We start from the raw sequence: 20,143 nt of genomic DNA, 5'->3' as shown, positions 1-20,143 counted from the left end.
AGATTCTTTTTCTCAGTGTGTAGCCTCTGGTGAGACATCCCTTTTCCTCCAAGTAAGCCCTCGTTCTTGTTCCTGTAAGTAATGCTAATTAAACTCATTGGTTCCAATGAATAAATGAAGCCAAAGGAAGGAAGGAAAGACCGACGGACAGACAGATGGACGGATGGACAGGTGGACAGAATGGAGAGAGAGACAGACAGACATAATAGAGAAAGAAAGAAAAACATACAGAATGGAGAAAGAAAGACAGACAGACAATGGAGAAAGAAAGACAGGATGGAGAAAGAAGGAAAGAAAGAGAGGAAGGAAGGAAGGGAGACAGTCCTTGTTGCTAGGTAATATCAGTTCTTCATGTCACGAGCTTTTATTTCCATAGTCAACTGCAAAGAGATAAGTTTAACTCATTGGCCGACAGCAGAAAGGCGCATTCCCTAAGAACTAAGGGACAGCAACTCGGCCTCCCACACGTTATCCTTTCTAACCTTTGCAGTGAGGTCATCGCCACATCCTGGAACACCAAGAACCCACGTCCCAAGCCTCCCTCCTCACCAGTGCATTCTCTGTGAGTTACAGAGGGGTTTGTTTATCGTGTTTATTAATATTGAGAAAGTTTGCCTCCAGCGATACTAAAGTGTGCATCACAGAACAGCCCTGCTCACCGTGTCAGAAGTGAGGAATGTCACCCTGGAGATGCCAGTCTCTTGAAGTTACAGCTCTCCATCTCAACTTGCAAAGAGGCAGGCGAGGAACAGCCCTCCTTTCAGAGCTACATCTCCAATTATTTATTTGCTCTTGTCTCTTCCCTGACGTTCCCTTAATTGAGGCAGACACTATGAGCCGTGGAGCCTGCGTTTAGTGGCAGCCAGCGCTTGCTTTACAGTGGAGAGGAAGCTGAGCCTGCAGCTGGGGGCAAAGGGCACGTAGCCCGCCTTTGGCCTTCGGAACTTTGTGCCTCTTCCTCTACCTCCCCGTTTCACCCCATCACTAGATAGACAAGAGGGAAGGAGAGAGCGAGAGAGAGAGAGAGATTGATCTTGAGTCGAATAATCGATTTTCCTCCTGCTTTCTACTTTGCTTGTAGCTGGCCTTTGTTGCCTTGTGGGTTCTTCCTTTCCCACCCTTTACCCTTTATCACCCTGTCTATCACTAGATAGGAGAGAAAGGACAGGGGAGACAGAGATCTCTGATCTAAGTTCTTCTTGTTTCTTCTTTAAGCATGACTACTAATGAGCAGCAACCAACTTCCATAAATGACCAAGAACCACCCACCCTGTCCTGCCTGTCGGGTCCCAGCCCATGCACCCTGTCCTGCCTGTCGGGGTCCCAGCATTTATATACTCTCTAGAAAGTCCCCAGAATTCCAAACGTCACAAAATGACAGACATTATCTACAGCTGACAAAAACACACCTCTGCTAGAGCACAGGGCAAATCATAGTCAGCTGCTGAGGCCAGTCCAGAGCAGCCCCACATCCCTACACCTGGGATGAAAGCGAAAACACATTCTTACAATATTTCTATATCTTTTATTAAAGAAACCAAAGTTCCCCAACTGTCACCCCACACATCCCCTAACCATCCCAGCTACAGCCCCATCCACAGGCACAGGATGGACGTCAGATGCCCAGTGCTTAAGCGGCAGGGCACATAGTAGGCCTTCGACGAAACAGGCTAGAAGGGGATAGAAAACGAGACACAACTGAAAAGATGGCTGGGCCACATGAAGCCACTGAGGCACAGACTGTGTGGGCCCTGCCTGCTGGCGTGCTTTGTGGGATGCTAGCCAAAGAGAAGTCACTAAGACAAGTCACTCTGGCAGCTGAGGACATGGCTCAGTCAGCAGCTTGGTGCTGAAGCATGAAGACCGAGGTCCGATATCCAGAACAAAAAGGCCAGATGGGCCACCTCACTTGTAACTGGGTGCTAGGGAGGTGGCGGCCACACCAGTTTTTCTGCTTATTTGATAAACACCATGACGGAAGCAACTCAAGAACCAAGGGGAAAGGCTGTAATGATAAGGAGGCCATGGCAGTGGTGGACAGACCAGGGAGCTGAGAGTGCGATCTCACACAGGCACACACACACACAGCCACACACACACACACACACACACACACACACACACACACACACACACACACAACACACACACACACATGCCCTCTATTGTAGAGCCCTCTCTCGCCCCAGGGTTCAGCAGTGAACAAACATAAAATGCTTGCCCTTCTCCAGCTTCCATTCCAGTGAGGACTTCCCGACAGCCCCTTTGATAGCATCAGTACAGCAGAGCACAGGAGGACATCGGTGAAGGTTTCTGACTCCAAGGACACAATGACCCAAGCACCCGAGGGAAGGAGGAATCCGGTGGATTCCCAGCCACATTGATGGATGGCTAGGGATCCAGGCATGGGGCAGGGCCGTGTGGGAGGGAAGCACAGGACATTCTTAGGTGAACATAATTGGGGTGGGAAAGAAGGAAAGCAATGAGGTTAAAACTGCTATACCAAGACCCTCCAGTCACAGCCAGACTCGGCCTCACTGCTCTCGTGAGGACTTGTCTTTTTATCCAGATGAGAGGGCAGCCACTGGAGGGCTCTGGATAGACTGGTAAGGAAGATGAATCTTCCAGTTTGAATGGTTTCTTTGGACACTGTTGGCCAGGATACACCATGGAGTCCTGGGAAGACCAGTAAGACAGAGATCAGCAACAGTGGAGACTCATGAGAACTGCTAGGTGATTGGTCCAGCTTCTCTAGAGAAACAGAACTTACAGAGGGAATATAATGGGGCTTCAGGAGAATGACTTGCAGGCTGGAGTCCAGCAACAATGGCTATCTATGAACAGAAAGCCCAGGAATCCAGAAGTTGTTCAGTCCATGAGTCTGGATGTCTCAGCTGCTCTTCAGTGTGAACCACAATCTCAAAGAAGTGGGTTCTAATGCCAGTGAAGGAGTGAACTTGCTAGCAAGCAGGCAAAGAGCAAAAGCTCCTTCCGTGTCTTTAAATAGGCTCTAGCAGAAGGTGTGGCCCGATCAAAGGTGTGTGTCTTCCTCTCAGAAGTCCAGACTAGAAGTGCATTTACACACTTCAAACCAACCAAACAAAAACACTCTCACAGGTGTGCCTTCCATTTCTGGTTTGCAGTTCATGCCAGATGTAGTCAAATTGGCAACCAAAAATACCGTCACACTGGGCAAGGTGATGCGTTTGCAGGAGCGAGCAGGGACCAGCAGCCTGAGGAGCCACAGGGGTTTATTCCATTAGGGAGGGATGCAGAAGAGTGGGTTTTATGGGAGAAAGGGGAGTTGATAACAGAGAAAAGGGATTTGACTTCAGGCATGAGAAGCCCGTGTTTCTTTCCACATCTGGTGGAGTTTGGACCTCTGGTCAGAGCTTTAACCCTGAAGATGCTGTCTCAGGCTGCTGAGCAGGATGACGACTCACAGTGGACAGCAAGAGGGGAGAGAGCTCTGAGGATTAACAGTACCCAGAGAGTAGAGAGGTGTAGTTGTGTTGGTAAGAAAACAGATGTGTACTTGACCAGACACATGCATGCAAGTGTGCAAGAGAACAGCTGTGAAATGCACTAACCAGACACACATGCATGCAAGTGTGCAAGCCTGTACTCTCAGAGCGGAGTTAAACATTGTCAGAAAGAAGATGTGGAGATGCCTTGAGACACTGGAGGATGGGCCTGGCAATCATTTGGTATCCATTCCTTGCAGGGCGCTGTACTGGGTTAACTTGGCTCATTATCTCGGCTAATATTCATTACAACCTTGCACAGTACTCACGACCTCATTGTCCGAGTAGAAAGCTGTGAGGGGCCAAATAGCTCACCCCTCAAACACAGGAATCCAATTCTAGTTTTTTTCTTTATTTTTAGTTGTGTACATGCCTTTTCTTTCTTTAATATTTTTTATTTGTGTATGTTTGTGTATTGGGTACATGTGTGTCGTAGGTGTGAGGGCTGCCTGTGGAAGCCGAGGAAGAGGCTATTGGATCCCCTGGAGCTAGAGTTGCAGTCTTGCGAGCCACCTGATGTGGGTACTGGACACTGAACTCCAGTCCTCTAAGAGCAGTGTCTTAGTCATTGTCTGTTGATGTGAAGACACAATGACGAAGGCAACTCTTACAAAGAAAAGTATCAGGCGGGGCTGGCTTACAGTTTCAGAAGTTTAGTCCATTATCATCATGGTAGGGAGCATGGCGGCCTGCAAGCAGACAAGGTGCTGAAGAAGAAACTGAGAGCTTTGCATCCTGATCCACAGGAAGTAGCAGAAAGACAACTGGGCCTGGCATAGGCCTTTGAAACCCCAAAGCTCGCGCCCCCCACCCCCGTGACACACTTCCTCCAACAAGGCCCGCCTACTCCAACAAGATCACAGCCCCTAATCCTTTTCAAATGGTGCCCCTCTATAATGACCAAGTATTCAAGTAGATGGGCCTGTGGGGGCCAAGCTACCCACTGATTCATTCCCCTGGCCCCACAGAGTCAGCCTTTTTCAGAGAGGTGGATCTGAAGACAAGTAACTGAAGTTAACTCTCCCCATCAAGACCGTCTTGTTCGGGTGTGTCAGGCACTGTTGCCGCTGACATTTTTGTCTATCATGAACAGTGCCATGAAGAAGAAAATCTCTGCTAGAAGATGACTGAAAGCCATGGCAAAAGCCAAGTGTGTGCTTAGGCTGGTTAATGAGGGTCACGACTTACACATGTCTACCATGTAACTAGTATCGAATGCCTTCCTGAAGTTCCCACTGTCAGTGGTTTAGAGAACACTACACTTACATGTTAGAGGTGACACAATCAGTGATTGTTCACATCACAGCATCAGCTTCTGTTTTGTGTCACGTGTGACAAGAGCGAGTGTTTTGCTGCTGCTGTTGTTGTTGTTGTTGTTGTTGTTGTTGTTGTTGTTGTTAATAGAAGTAAAGCATATCTTCAACGTTGTCTGGGGGCCTGGACACACGGCTCAGCGATTAACAGCACTGGCTGCTCTTGCAGAGAACACAGGTTCAATTCCCAGCACCTGCGTAGCTCACCAGCATCTGCAACTCTAGTCACTGGAGCTCCACCTCCCTCTTCTGCATGCATTCAAGCGTCCCTCAAGCACTGCATGCATATAGTACTCAGGCAAAGCACTCAGGCAAAGCACTCACACAGAGGAGATGAGAATAAAATTTATTTCTAAAGTTCTGCTGAGTGAAGCAGGGCCCCACACTGATCAGACGGAGCCGTTCCTGTGTGGTGACCATGTTAAGTGTGATCTCATGACCTTTTGTTATTTTTACCATACAAAGTCCTTGCTCTGTGTACTGTTGTCACATCGTATGAGCATGACCATTAGCAAAAATTTTCTCCTCAGCGTAGAAAAGGAAGGAAGTGACCTCCTACTTTTAACAAGCAGTCTCTGCAAACATGGTTGCCCCTCATGGAAGTTACAGCCAGTGTTTGAAGACCGGCTCTGTGGCTCAGCAATCCAGTTCAGTCCTGAATTCCTAGGCAACTGTTTCTGCAGCTCTGTCAAGTGAGGGCTCCCTCATCTGCTGCTGCTAAGACCTTCCGTCCCCAGAATTAAATGTTTCCTCGCCAGCATCTGCTGAGCCGGCCCAGGCCATCCATTAACATGGTTTCCAGTCACAGCGTACCTGTCTCTAACACCAGCTGCTCATTTGGGCTTTTCTTGCTTCTTTATTTCCATAGAACGCCTCACAGAGCAGTAGGAGTGCATCCAGGCACAAGGCAGAAAGGCTATCTTTAATTTTCCTAATGAACTGAAAATGGTCATCAAACAACTTTGGATCAAAGTAAAAGCCACCAGCCTTAAGTGCTGTTGTTCACAGAGGAGCCCCTTCCTGTCAGGCTGTTCTGTGTAAACATTCTCTTCCTTGGGCTTTCACCTCCATTTTCTGTGTGTGTAAATTGTCACAGATCCCTGTTTCGGGCACCTAAGGCCCCGAGCAAGTTGCCCGTTAAACTGACAGAGAGCACAGGCTGTGGAGCCAGCGCACCTGTGTTCGAATCCCGCCTGTACCCTACGTCTGCCTGTGGCCTGGGCCAGTGTTTTCCTCTGCACTGCCTCACTTCCGTCTGGACTGTGAGGATGGTAGTAGTTCACTCAGTCTGGATGAGCTGACAGATGTGTGCTCTCAGAACAGGGCCTCAAACAAACACTGTACTCACTGTGCTGCCCGGCCAGCAGACAAGGGCTACACGCTGTGTGTGAAGCCCGTTTCCTCTTCACTCTCAAGGTCTTCATTGCTAGAAAAACCACTTCTCCATTGTGCCCTTCGAGTTCATTCATAACTCACCGCTCGTTCATTTTCTTCCATTCTATTCATTTACGGCAAAGGAACCTGTTTTTAATTTTACTTTTGAAGTATGAAGGAAGGACCAACTTATAGGAGATTTCTCCTCAGAGTTTGGGTGGAAGAACGCAGTGGCTCCAGCCTGCACTGAGGGGAGACACAGAGGAGTGGCTTACATCTCCTACTGCACAGGCAGAGATGGAGCAGGAGTGCTCTGTGGGCCTCAAGGATTGCAGACTGTCTGGGCCCATCGGGCGTGGTCTGCTCGGCTGACATCTCCTTTGTCCCCTTTTCTGTGAGGTCCACCAACAGGGAACTACGGGTGTAACTCATGCGTCGGGATGGAAGGTACTGTTCTCTTTCTGAGTATCGATTAGACTGATGCAAGATAATCTCTCTCTTTAGAGACGGGGGTTTGAGAGCCTTACTCAGAGTCCAGTGATGCTGAGGGAAGCTGTAAGAGTTCTGTCTCACTGGACTTCATCTGGGGTGCCTTATTGTATAGAAGGATAAAAACGCTTTCCTCTGGTCTCCATTAAGTTCTGACACTCAGATACTGTGGTGGCCCACACCAGTGATAACAGGACAGAAGTTTTCACTCATAGGTGAAATGGCAGACAGAGAAAGCAAGCTGATAAAACACAAACCCAAGGCAAGGATATACCCAGCCTGCCTGTTAGAATGCTTAGGGCATCGGAGCAGAAAGCCCACCATTTAGATAAGGAAGCCATTAAAGAGTTCATACAGTCTGTGTCATCCTGTTCCCTTTCCTAAGAACCTCTGAAAAAGTTTGACTGGTCAACCTTGGAACTTTCCAGAATAGTTTGGGAAAAGCTCAGAATGGTGCCAGAATGGAATTCTGAGATCCATGCAGATTATACACCACCTAGAAAAAACCACTTACCCTCCCTCCGATGCCTCTGACGGACAGCCAAGTCAAGCAGTGCCCACCCACCCTGACATGCGTAGCGTTCTTTTATAGCCTCTAAAAGGGAGACAAATTAGAACAACCGAACTCTCTTCACTTTAGGGATCCACTTTTTCCCAGTCATCTGTGTATGCTGCCATTGCATTGACATGACATGTGGAACTTGCTGATTGCCTGTTTGGCCTGGTACCCTGTGCATTGCAACCCGCTAAATGGGGAGGACCTCTGGCTCCCTGAGGGCATCTGTCCATCTGTCACTGCATCTGAACAGTGTCTGGGACATAACAGATAAATGTGAATCGTTGTATATTATCTTACTACCTCCTTATAGTTAGATGCAAGGAAGAGATTAGGTTCATCTTACTGATGTGGAATGGCTTGTCGGTCTACAGGGTCTGCAGTCTGTCTTGCCACTGGGGTGCTGGGAGCCGCTCAAGGAGACAAACACAGGGGCTCTCTGCCACTGGGGTGTTGGTTCACAGCACCCTGATACCTGCTCAGGGGAGGCAAAGCGCAGCCTAAGATAGTTGTCCCAGCCTGGTGCAGACTGGGGCTGAGCTGTGCTTCCCAAACTCCAGAGCACCTCAGTGCTGCTGGGAACCTTGAGGAGTTGAGAATGGTGGCCGTAGGCTGTTGAGAGCCAGGGCCAGGGGGATTCCAGCTTAGCTCAGGGGTGAGTGTCCAGAGTGAGGAGGAGCCCTCTGCAGGAGACTCAGGTGGCATGGATTGGTAACAGAGGCTTCCCCCCACTATGGTTCTTGATGAGAGAGACAGTCCTTGCTTGTCCAAACTTTATTCATGTGGGAAAGTGGGTGCATACAATTTACTCAGGGTGGACCAGAGATTGAATACCTTTGGCAGGAAGGAATGTTGTGGAAGCGAAGTTCATTGGCTAAACCCTCCAGCCAGCCCATCTAGATACCTCATTAGCATGGAGAACTCTGGACTTTATGCTATGTGGCCAGTTGTCATGGTCCTCTCAATGGGGTGTCATGGTCAGATGCTCCAGGATAGGATCCAAGTCAATTATGAGACCTGCCAGGATTCCCTAATCTGCTCAACCTTACCCATTTTTCTCTCTGGTGGCACCGTTCGACTTGACCCACACAGTTCAGTAGCTTGCCCAACCAAGATCAAACAGGCAGTAGAAATAAAATTGTAACTCAGGAGTGACTCCAGCCCCATGCTTCTTTTTTTTCCCTCCATCTTTATTAAATTGGGTATTTCTTATTTACATTTCGATTGCTATTCCCTTTCCCAGTTTCCAGGCCAACATCCTCCTAACCCCTTCCTCTCCCCTTCTATATGCGTGTTCCCCTCCCCATTCTCCCCCCATTACCGCCCTCCCCGCAACAATCACGTTCACTAGGGGTTCAGTCTTAGCAGGACCCAGGGCTTCCCCTTCCACTGGTGCTCTTTCTAGGCTATTCATTGCTACCTATGCGGTTGGAGTCCAGGGTCAGTCCATGCATAGTCTTTGGGTAGTGACTTAGTCCTGGAAGCTCAGCCCCAGGCTTCTTAATGCCATATTGCACAAGCAGGGTAGGCCACTGGCATAATGAATGATGAGTTGTGTCTACAGAGATAGCTCCATGTGTAAAGTGCTCGTTGCTTGAGTATAAGACCTGTGTTCAGTTCCCAGAATAGTTAAAAGGTTGTCTGTGGTAGCAAATGCTTGTAACCCCAGCACTGGAGAGCTGGAAAAAGATAGATTCCTGGGGCTCATGGACCAGCCAGTGCATCCTAATAGGGAAAGACCCTGTGTCAAAAGCCAAGGTAGACAATGCCTAACGATCAACACCCAAGATTGGCCTCTAGCACCCACACGGACCTGTACAACGTCTAGTTTAACCCCACATATGCATGCACCTGCACATGCACAAATAATAAGTAACAGAGAATGAATCCCCTATGTAAAACAATAGCTATTGTTCCTGAAAATTAGCTTGCTTCAGGATCAGCCTAAACCTGTTCTAACCAATTCCAAGATCGTGGTGAGGCCTTGCTATGGCATTGTTTTCTGCTCTAGAAACTTTGTTCTTAGATAAATCAAGCTCATAAGCATGCTCTCTGGGACTCTTCTGTCTGAGACAGTATGGGAACCGCGAGTGTGTATGTACGTGGGCTTGTGTGGTAGTGAGGGGACATCATTTATCCCTGTTTGAAAAGAGTAGCCATGTTCCTCGAACAGTGACTGCTCCTCTAAAGCCCATGATGGTAGAGACTTACCTGTTAAATCTGGAGGGCAAGCATGAGCTGTCCTAGGAGACTCAGGAGAGGCAGAGACTTTAAGGAGCAGGAGTAGTGTGTTCTTGTATTCCCAGCACAAAACACTGGGACGCCGAATGTGTGGGTATTTCTGAGAACAGCTAAGAAAAGTGGGAAACCATGACAAGAGAGAAGCAGGTGAGTTCCAGGTTTGCCAGCAGCTCCCTCCGAAACTCAGTGGTTCACTGAGAAAGCACGTAGAAGGAGAACAAGCATATGGATTCAGCGAGTGACCTTCATAGTGACTCAGTAGACTATGTGCCGTCTCTTGGCTAAGTGTTTCTCGCTTATGTATCCCACCCTCAGACCGGTGCATTCAGACCCTCAGAGCCCTAGTCAGATACTTAGCCACCATCTCAGATTGCATGTTTGTGGGTCCGCTCTGTCTTCCCCCTGCCATATCAGATAAACATACTCCTCTCTCAGAGCAGGTTGGGCGTGCGTTAGCCTCAAAGCCTAGAGGAGTGACTGAGGTTTGATCTAAAACTGTCTTTTTGGATAGAGGGAATATTCACGTGTTTTCTGAAACAGTCAATCCTGTGCTGTGTACCCGTCCCATACTTAAACTCGGAAGAAGAGTTAGAGACAGAAAGGGATGGTGCCTAAGTCGATCCTGGAGTTTGGGATTTGCCTAGTATGTCCTCCCTCAGAGCTAAGTCAGGAGCAGAGCCACCTTTACAGTGGAGGAGATGCAAGCTAAGTCCTGACAAGCCCATGGCCTCTCTTCATAAAGCGAAAACTCAATGTCTGGGTTGGCCCTGAAGTTCCAGGCTTGAGCCGGTGGCAGCGACTGCCCCATGAAGTTTACTTTAGTAGCATCCACAGAAATCTGTGCTTGGCCCGTTTCTGCCTTACCCACAGGCGTGGGTCGGGCACATTATTTAACTGCAGGAACTTACTAACCCCCGCCTCCCCATCAGTGGGAAGCGGCCACCTACTTCCAAGGGACCGAGTGAGATCTGGCTGAGGCTCTCCAGCCGTAGCTCTTAGCAAGCAATGGCGCTTTCCAAATGATGACAGCCGTAATTATCTTTCACTAAAGTTGAGTAGGCGCGGGATTTGATGAATGGGCCCTGAAAACTCACTGTAACTCCTGATCGGGGTATTGGCTTTAATTAATGGGTTTTGAGAAGATTAATCTGACTGTGGTTTGTGGGGTTGATGAGAAGAAGAGTCAGAAGACAGGGAGGCCTGACCGGTCTGAACTGGACTTGGTGAGGAGCTGAGCTGCAATAGGAAGGACGGAGACTGAGCAAAGAGGCGAGAGCCTGTGGAACTGCGTGACCCCAGAACCGTCCCCGGGCTTGACTTGTGGGGACCAGGCAAGACAGTGACAGCAGGGACTGCCTGGGACTCACAGGACATGGCAGGATGTTGATGTGGTCAGGGAAGAGGCTGGCCCGTCTCTCCTCTTACAGCCAAGGCAGGTAGAGCAATGCTCACAGCAAAACCATTTCAAGAGGAAGGAAGGAAGGAAGGAAGGAAGGAAGGAAGGAAGGAAGGAAGGAAGGAAGGAAGGAAGGAAGGAAGGAAGGAAAAACTACTGTGCAGCTACAAGTCTGTAGGTAAACTCTGAACAGTGTTACAACGTAGATCTTTTTATCGTGAGTCACAGGACAGCCTTGTATATTGGTTAAAGAAAAATCCATGTTTAGTTTGGGGGGCACCCATTTCTTAAGGATCAGTCAGGAAATGCTCATCTAATACAAGGCAGCACTGTTGAAGTCGTGTACAATACAAAGGGAATTTTCTAATTCAGAGAACATAAAATAAACATATTTAAGTTAGGGGGGAGCTTGTTCTTGTCCACGCTGTTTTATCCTCTCCTTCCTGGGTATAGGATGAAAGAAAGTCCTCACTTACTCTTTAGAAGAAGAAAGGGCGCACTTGAAGCTCCTGCGTGGCAGATGTCAGTTGAAAGCCCCATTGTGGAGTGTGCTGCAGTGTCAAACTCTGTTGGATAATTTTAGACAAATGTGTCATGTGTGACATGGAAATGTAGCACAGTCCACATTAGTGATTTCCCAAGTGCTCGGATCAGGTAGTAATGTGCAGGGAAAGTGCTCTTTATCTACCCACAGTGTGCGCAGCGAGCAGTGGGGAAATGCTTCCTGTGGAAATTACGTTAGTCAGAAAAGGAATCCATTTACAACATGCACCTTCTAACATCTTTCAGACAATGCAGTGTATTAAAGAGGCATTTTTTGATTAATGTTTTATAAACATTTTTCAGCATGACAGCTTAAAGTCCCTGTAAAAATTGTAAATGCACACATAGTGTTAACTTCCATTAAGTCAAATGCCATCTCATAAAGTCTGGTTGAATCCTGTCAACCATGGTGACACAGAATCAGTACCTGGGAGCATTAAAATTAATTTGCTTCATTTATATTACCGTAGTGATAGCAAGATGAAAAGAACCTTGTATTTAAATTTTATTTTAAAAGGAAAACTCAACCAAGTTTGTTTGGGTTTTTAAGTTATTGCTGGTTGTTTTTTTTCTAATTAACAAATGTAAAAATGAGGTGACAATCTGTATAGTAGCTTTATTACGGAATTTGGAAAAACACAAACCCATCCATTCCAGGAGGGTTTTCTGTTTTGTTTGTTTTTTGGTGCTTGTTTCTTTGTTGCTGTTGTTTTTCTGAGCACCTACTACACCCTCAAAGATGACTATGGAATAGCTGCTGACCCTGATGGAGGTGAAGCAAACATCAAGATGTAGGTTATGATAGGAGTCCGGGTTTGGCATGGGTCATGCGGAGAAGGGCTCTATAGGTCAGTCTGGAGACTATAGGCTGCACTCTCAGAGGAGACAACAAAAGAACAGAAGCAAAAGCGCAAAGTACCAAGAAGTGATGAGCGTGTAGACAGAGGAGCTGAGCAGACTGGGCAGCCTGGGCCACAGGGGACTGAGAGGAGCCCAGAGCCATCCACAGAGGCTAGGACGCCGGGCTGATAAAACAGCAAGAGTTATGAGGTCTAGAGGCAGGGACAGTGGGAGCAGAGGTTCCCTGCGTCTCCCCCAAGCCCCACTTCCTGCGTCAGACCGCACTAAGAATGCTCAGAGCGAGCGCTCTCAGTAGGAAACGGCTGGCATTCTGACGGGGTGCCTGAATGTCTCGGCCACTGAGATAGGAATGGTTTATTTGGACCCATGGTTTCCAAGGTTTCAGTCTGAGGTCACTAGCCCTGTCTCCTTGGGCCTCTGGCAGAACATGAGGTTTGAGCCCATGGTGGAGGAGCAGAACACCTCCTCCAGCTCATGGTGGCCAGGAAACAAGTAGACAGAGGAGGAGGTTGGTGACCAGTGACCCTTCAGTGGCACAGCCCATGTGACCTAAGTCCTCTCTTGAGGCTTCATTTCTTATATGTCCCAAGAGCCCAAGCCTTTAACAGCTGGGTGTTTAGGGGACACAAGGTCTAAGCCATAGCCCCAGGCTCCGGTACAGCCTGCTTTCTGGTACCTAGCCAACACACTTGAGTGCCGGTGGAATGAATGAATGAATGAATGAATGAATGAATGAATGAATGAATGAATGTACGTTTTAGTGAACTATCTACCCAGTAAGAGAAGCGGACAAGAATGTATCTATTCATAAGCTGCTGGAATAAAGACTATAGTGATTTCCTGGTTCAACATGACAGATTCATTACCAGGTAGCAGAAATCGAGTATGCTGGCACAGTAGCTTCTGAAGGACCCGGTAGCTTATCTGTGGCTTCCACTCATTGTCCAGATATCCCTGAACTCCCAGCAGAGGCACCCCAGGGCAGACACAATACATTTTCAGTCAGAAAAGTGTAATGTCACAGCACAGGACCTGCTGATGGGGGACTTGCTGTCTCTCTGTGCTGCCCAACCTTCTCTTTCCACACAGTACTTGGAGAGTTCGAGAGTCTGCCATGGTCTCACTCAGCCAGGACTTGGGGGAGGCAGGGGTGCTGAAGGAAAGCAATGTTGAAATAAACAGGTTGAGAGGAACTCTAGAAATAGAAAAGGAAAGTAGGTATTGAATGATAGAAAGGTAAGAAAAAGACTTAGAGACCCAGACAAATAGAGCGACTTTAATTGCTGGAGTGCCCCTCCCATCCCTGAGCTGGCTATGACAGCCAAAGGACACACTAAAGGACCTGGGCCATCTCTGGACACCAGGCCTCTTACCTCTGATGTGATCATTTCCAGCCCGGTTTTTAACGTTAGTTGTGGGGAGGTTAGTGATAGGAGGTGTGATTTATAACTACCAAGGAGGAATTGTAGGCACGGGAAGCGGTGGGGAGAAGGCCCTATTTAATGTGACAAATGCCTGCACAGCTGCAAACCATCTTGGAGTTCCTCTCATTCAAGCAAGGCAAATGACTGTCACGCAAGGCACAGTAAGAAACAGGCCACCAGGGTCTGTCAGGAAAATAGATCTATTGGCTCAGTAAATGGAAGGAGAAGGGCCACGAGGAAGCACAGGAGCCATAACGGGAGGAAGTGGCCAAAGCTGGGACCAAGGGAATCAGGGTTCTCAGAGCCTAGATGCCTGGAGAGGAAGTGGGCAGCAGGGCTCAGGCTCCCCCATGAGATCTGTGGAGCTCAGCGAGCTACCGGTAGGAGCCAACTGCTGAATGCCGGTGCCCATGAAGATGTTGGTGCTGGCGGAAGCAGAGCAGTGGGAGCAGTGAGCCTTCCTGTCCTTCCGTCTTCACAGCCACACTGGCAAGAGCGTTGAGGGTACTGCCAGCCAAGAGGATTGAAGCTCACTGACTCCCTGTGAACAGAAGGTGTGTTTGAAGATGAGAGGGTTGAACTGAGGGGACCGGCAGCACAAGAGAGCTTCAGACCTTCAGTTCAAAGAAGGGCAAGACCACCAGCACACTAGAAGCTTCTAGAAGGTCAAACCCTGGCCCTGTTGGCATGGCCCTAACAGTTGCTTTGCTTTTCATCCGTGTGAAACCCCAGCACCATCATGGTGTGGAGATCAAGGGAGCTCATGGTCTGCTGCCCTGGAGGAGCTGCAGCCCACGAGTCTGCAGTGCAGAGGCCAGGCTGTACAGAAACAGCTGCCCCTGGGTCGCCGGGCACACCCACCTGAGTGACACAACGGGGGCGGTGACCTTGAAGTGAAGCTGCTTCGTGCCTTCATCTCTACTTTGTCTGCCTGCCTCACCGAGGTGAGGGGCCCTCAGGTGTCATGTTTAGTTAGCTGGTGTCATTTGCAGTTCATTCTGTTACTTGGAAACAGCAGCGGCACCTGGCACCTGGCTTCTCCTCTGAACCCACTCAAGCTTGCTGGAGAAAAGCACAGAGCTTGGGTTCACAGCGACAGAACGGTGACCTGGATGACTTAGCTGAGCGATGGTGTCCTTACACTTTAGTCAGAAAGCCTGTTCCAATCACTTCTAAGGACAAGAGATCTCCGTACTTCTCCGTACTCTTGTTGCCTCAGGGCTCCTCACACTCCACCTCTGTAACCCTCCTTCCTGGGTCCCCTCCCCTCCTCTCTCCTGGGAAGTCCTCAAAGGCGGCAGAGCTCAGGAAACCTCAGGTTCTGAGTAGCATCGCGTGGACCTCGGGGGAGAGAGAGCTTGTCCAGAAAGGGGGCTGCAGCTCACATCTTAGCGCTTCCTCCTTAGGCCTTCCGAGGCGGTGCGAACTTTCCAGTACATAAAGTTTTAGGCTTTTCTTTAAAAGACCTATTTTATTTTATTTTATTCTTTATCTTGTTGTTGTTATTTGCTCTGAGTTTCCTAGTGAACGTGAAACTAGAAGACAGAAGATGTCTGAACATGCACGAGGGCAGCCCCAAGAGTGGTGCCTGCTGGGAGGCTTGAGGGATTTCAGTTTGCAGAGCTTTGTGTGACTATGAAAAAGAGGGCAGCCATGAAATTCAGTGTTGCATAAAAGTCTGAAATGTACTACAAGGTTAAACACCATTCACAAACCAAGCCTTCGCTGTTGGGTTGTGATAGAAGTTACTTATGTACTACCATCAGGCATGTTTAAGAGCGTGGGCCCTTTTCAGAAACCATTGCAGGAAAACGAGAAGAAAGCCAAGCTTAAACGGCTTGGTTGAGAGCTGACACGGGCATGCAGCAGCCCTGAGGAGCAGGACAGTAATTAAACAGGGAGCAGTAGCACCCAGCTGAGGGCACCTGGCTAAAGAAGCCACAAGTGTGCGCTGAGGGTGTTGCCTAGCAATGGCCACGCCCCACTCTTTCAGAATACGGTGGTGGACTCCACTGGGTACTCTTCCCTTTGGGTTCCACTGAGCCTGTCGCTGGACACTAGTTTTGCAGCTTACCTGATACACACAAAGTCGTCTCGTGACTGGAAGGCACGTTGGAACCCTTGACCGTGAGAGTAATGCCCAGGGCTGTGGGTAGAGCACACGCTTAGCAGTGGTGGGTCCAGGGTTCAGTTTCAGGACATTTGCCCTTCCCACAGCACTGTTTGTACCATGCGTAGGCACCTTCATCTTCCCGTTTCTTTGGCGATCCCTAACGACCACGTACTCACACCATTGAGCGAGAGGAGAGCCATGATTAACCTCTCCTCAGTCCTTTCCAGTCTCCTTAGAGCGACCGTTTCATAGTCTTCCTCCTCTGAAGAAGGAGCTGCCCCTTTTGAGTGAGGGACGCCTTTGCCCCGGAGCACAGAGCACCCCACCCCTTCATGTTCTCCAGTTAGAACTCAGCGCCTTATGTCCTGAAGGAAGATGGCTCTGCTGGCCTTACTGGGCAGCTTCCCGTTTCAGGTCTGGGGGTACACATGGGCAATGCCACTGGTGAGGACCGCTCCTGAGTTCTGACAGTCAGCCCGATGCCACCCCGACTTTGCCTGTTTGCTGTCTGCTTTGTTGAACAGGGATCCCGATGCTGAAGATAGTGTTCGCCGGCCACGAGCATCTCTCGCTGATATCCCTGCCCTTGCTTATCTACCACCCGGCTCAGATCCTCCTGGGAAGTGTGTTGGTGCCAACTATAAAGTCTTGGATGGTGTCGAGGCAGAAGGTGAGACCCTAGAAAGATCTGACTTGGATCCAGATCCAACTGAAATGCTCTTCCTAGATTTAAATGATTCATATGCTTATTTTCTCCTGATGGGTCATTATTCTAGTATACATGTTTTATTAATAAAATAAATAATGGGGACATGGGGGAGGTGACTGAGTGGGTAAAGTACTTGCTGCTCAAGAATGGCAGCCTGAGTCAGAACCGAAGCATCTACAGAAAGGGCTGGACACGGCAGAGCACTCTAGCTCCAGTTCCACGGGGACTAGAAAGACCCAAGGGAGCCCACTGGCAAGCCAGTCTACCCTCAGACAAAGGAGAGACCTTGTCTCAAAACATAAAGAACCAAGTAGCCAGTCCATGGCAGCCCATGCCTTTAATCCTAGCACCCAGGAGGCAGAGGCAGGTGATCTCTGTGAGTTCAAGGCCAGCCTGGTCTACAGAGTAAGTTCTAGGATAGCCAGGGCTACACAGAGAAACTGTCTTGAAAAAACACAAAAATAGCAATTGAAGAAGACACCTGCATACATGTGTGTGTGTGTGTGTGTGTGTGTGTGTGTGTGTGTGCGCGCGTGCATGCGCGCGTGTATGCTCACACTCATGCACAATATAATATATAATTATAGCATACATTTGATCAGGAAGAATGAGTGTTGAATGTCTTCTTAGAAAAGACAGCAGTACTTGTTCTGCAATTTTCTAAACAGTCCTTAACACACTTGTATGAAGAGAATATTGATAGAATATTTAACACGGGGTTGGGGATTTAGCTCAGTGGTAGAGTGCTTGCCTAGCAAGCGCAAGGCCCTGGGTTCGGTCCCCAGCTCTGAAAAAAAATAGAAAAAAAAAATTTAAAGAATATTTAACACATGAACTACCACTTCTGTGCACTTTCCCTATGGCCCTCAGCCTTTCGTCCATGCTTTTCTGAAACTGGCTGAAACTGGACTTAAGCAGAATGCCATTTCCACTTTTAATTTCCAGATATGGTAAAAACTGTGTTTGGGGATTAAAATACGAAAGTTAACTATCCAAAGAGCCCACACAGTATTAATTTCACCATACTTAGCACAGACTATTATGACATAGTAGGTAGGTCCTTTAGATTTAGTCTCAAAATACTTAAATCAAGAGTTCAAAGAAATTTAGATGGAGCACAGGGCATGGTGTCCTGATGGGATGCTCTCCTCAATGGCCTGGCCAGCCAGGAGTAACTTCTGTGTGTCCCCAAGGTGGTGGCTGCTAATTGGAGATATATGAGAAGGGACAGCCAGTGGAAAAGCACCCTGTGCTGTGTCCCTAGTGCCCTGAATGACCACAGGGTGCACACCCATTAAGATGTGTGCAAGGCTGGGAAACAGGACGAGAGAGTTGAACAATTTGCCAAGTCCTGTGGGTAACTCGATTAGGGCTAGAAAGCCTTCTCTATTTGGCCATGTATCTATAACACAAAGACAGAGGTTGAATATCGGTCTTAGGAGACTCGCTGTAAGCCTCTGGGTCCTACCTGAGATGCTTAGCCTATCTGATGTCATCACTGGTTCAGTCCTGATGACAGCAATGTCGGGTGCTGGCTCGGCCGCAGAGCCTCTTACTCGGCAGGAGGCTGCTTCAGTTTCTTTCTTCACCGTCCACTGTCTTTGGAGATTTTTCTCTTCCATTTATCAGTATATATATGTGTGTGCTGACCCCTCAGAGTATATACATATGAATATTGACCACAAAAAGGAAGAAAATTATCTGGGCCTTACGTAATCCTAGCTACTGCTCAGGGGACTGAAGAAGGGAAAGCAAATTGAAGGCCATTCCGAGCTACAAAAAAAGTCTAAGACTGGCCTGGGCATCTTGGTGAGACCTGTGACAAAATAAACTTTTAAACAGGCTGGGGTGTGGCTTACCTAACTTACATGAGCGTAGGTGAGCTTTTACCTAACATGCATGAGGCCCTGGATTCAGTACCCAGTACTCCAAAAGAAGACACAGCAAGAAGAAATTATTTGAAAATCCAAATATTCTTGGCACTAATCTTCAGTCACAGCAAACAAAAGATTAGTTGGAATGGATTTGTCTTCTAAATGCCTCAAACTTTTGAGACTTAACTGGACTAACAGAATAAACCAAAAATCCTGGACTATCTACCCAGTAAAATAAAAAAAAAAAAAACCTCTGCCCTGGGGGTATCATGGCCACCTTTGCTTTGCAAATAACACTAACAGGCCCCAACAGATCCGTCCAGTGCAGGGCAGAAGCGTATAGGCCGAGGGCGATGACACCTGAGCTGGCCAGTGAGCTCACAGGTAGGTCTGTCCCTAGGGTATTAGTCATGTATTCCCGAGTGAGTGAGTCTGTCAGCCTTCTGTTGCTATAATAAACACCCAGGACTTAGAAAGAAGGAAGGATTATTTTAGCTTCTTGTTTTGGAAGGTTCAGTCCTTGACCTGTGGCTCTGATGCTGTGGGGCCTGTGAAAAGGTTGGAATATATACAATAAACCCCTTCCTTTCCCGGCTGCGAACAGGGGTGGGGGACCAAGGTCCCATCTTCCCCTTTGAGGGCACACCCCCAATGACTTGAATATCTTCCAATAGTGGGTGGTGTAGTACTTCTCTGGGGACCTAATGGGGACATTCCAGATGAAACTAGTATCTGTCAGTGGCCTCCTCCTCCAGTAGCATACATTACCTGGCGGTACGAGTTGGCATTTTTCCTTGGTTGCAGACACTGTCCAACTGTGAACCGTTTTCCTGTCTTACAGGGAGTGAAGCTGACGAGGCCAACAGTGTGACTGCGGCGGCCCCTTCCTGGAGAAGTGTGCATTTGTACAGGGTTGTACATACAGGGATCCTGAGGCCCCGTCCTTGTGAATGTTGCTTTCATGCCTATTTTATTTTTTTACAGAAAAAATATGATATACCTGTTTAAGTGCCTTAAAATGTTTCTGACAAGAGCGTTATTTCCAAAACAAAATCTGTTGGTCACTGCCATGGGCAGTACAGTATTTTGGACTTAATTTTTCCCCCTAAGGCAGACAAAAATGTTCTAGTAAGGGACAGAAAGCTAACAGGTTTGCTTAGTACTGCCTTTTGTGCAAGACTGTACTAGCACTATAACGTTGGAAATGAGGTCACACCGTCCAGATACCTCCCTTCTGTGACATCAGAAGACTCTAAAGTCGCATTCCCACACTTGGATGCACTGCGTGCTTCTTTGTTTCTAAGACTGTGATGTGCCACTTCCTTATCAGCTCAGCAGGGGACGTGGGTCTCCGAGATGCTGAGAAGCATGAGGTCTCGTTCCCTGACGCTGACCTCTGGACAGCACCGTTAGTCCCCACACTCCTGACTCCCTTCAGTACCCGCACGAGAGTGGGGAGTAGGGGAGTGCAGCACCAGCACGAGAGTGGGGAGTGGGGAGTGCAGCACCCGCAGCGCACGAGAGTGGGGAGTGGGGAGTGCAGCTTAAATGTATTATAAGCTGCTTCAAAGAAAGTCCTGATGTGGGTGTTGAGGGTTGGGATGTTTGCAGTCATGCCTCCGTGTGCTTCTCCTCTCTCTCCCCTAATTCCATAGTTTCCCGCTTCACTTGCACACTCCCAACAGCCCAGTGCAGCACAAACGTGTCGGTCAGCCGGAGAGCCACA

At 48.4% G+C, this 20,143-nt stretch overlaps 1 protein-coding gene across 1 annotated transcript in view; it reads left to right on the top strand.

The window, feature by feature from the left end:
* The window catches only part of Slc10a7 (solute carrier family 10 member 7), a 227,328-nt gene extending 207,827 nt beyond the window's left edge, over window positions 1–19,501 (top strand). Inside the window, exons 11-12 of the mRNA XM_032887391.1 lie at window positions 16,359–16,504; window positions 19,259–19,501. Of these exons, the coding sequence (XP_032743282.1) occupies window positions 16,359–16,504; window positions 19,259–19,288 (176 nt within the window). The 3' untranslated portion in view covers window positions 19,289–19,501. The remainder of the gene's footprint in view (window positions 1–16,358; window positions 16,505–19,258) is intronic.
* Window positions 19,502–20,143: the final 642 nt, after the last annotated feature.

The sequence above is a fragment of the Rattus rattus genome, chromosome 17 (genome assembly GCF_011064425.1).
Source record: "Rattus rattus isolate New Zealand chromosome 17, Rrattus_CSIRO_v1, whole genome shotgun sequence".
Taxonomy (NCBI): Eukaryota; Metazoa; Chordata; class Mammalia; order Rodentia; family Muridae; genus Rattus; species Rattus rattus.
This window is presented reverse-complemented; position numbering and strand designations above follow the sequence as displayed.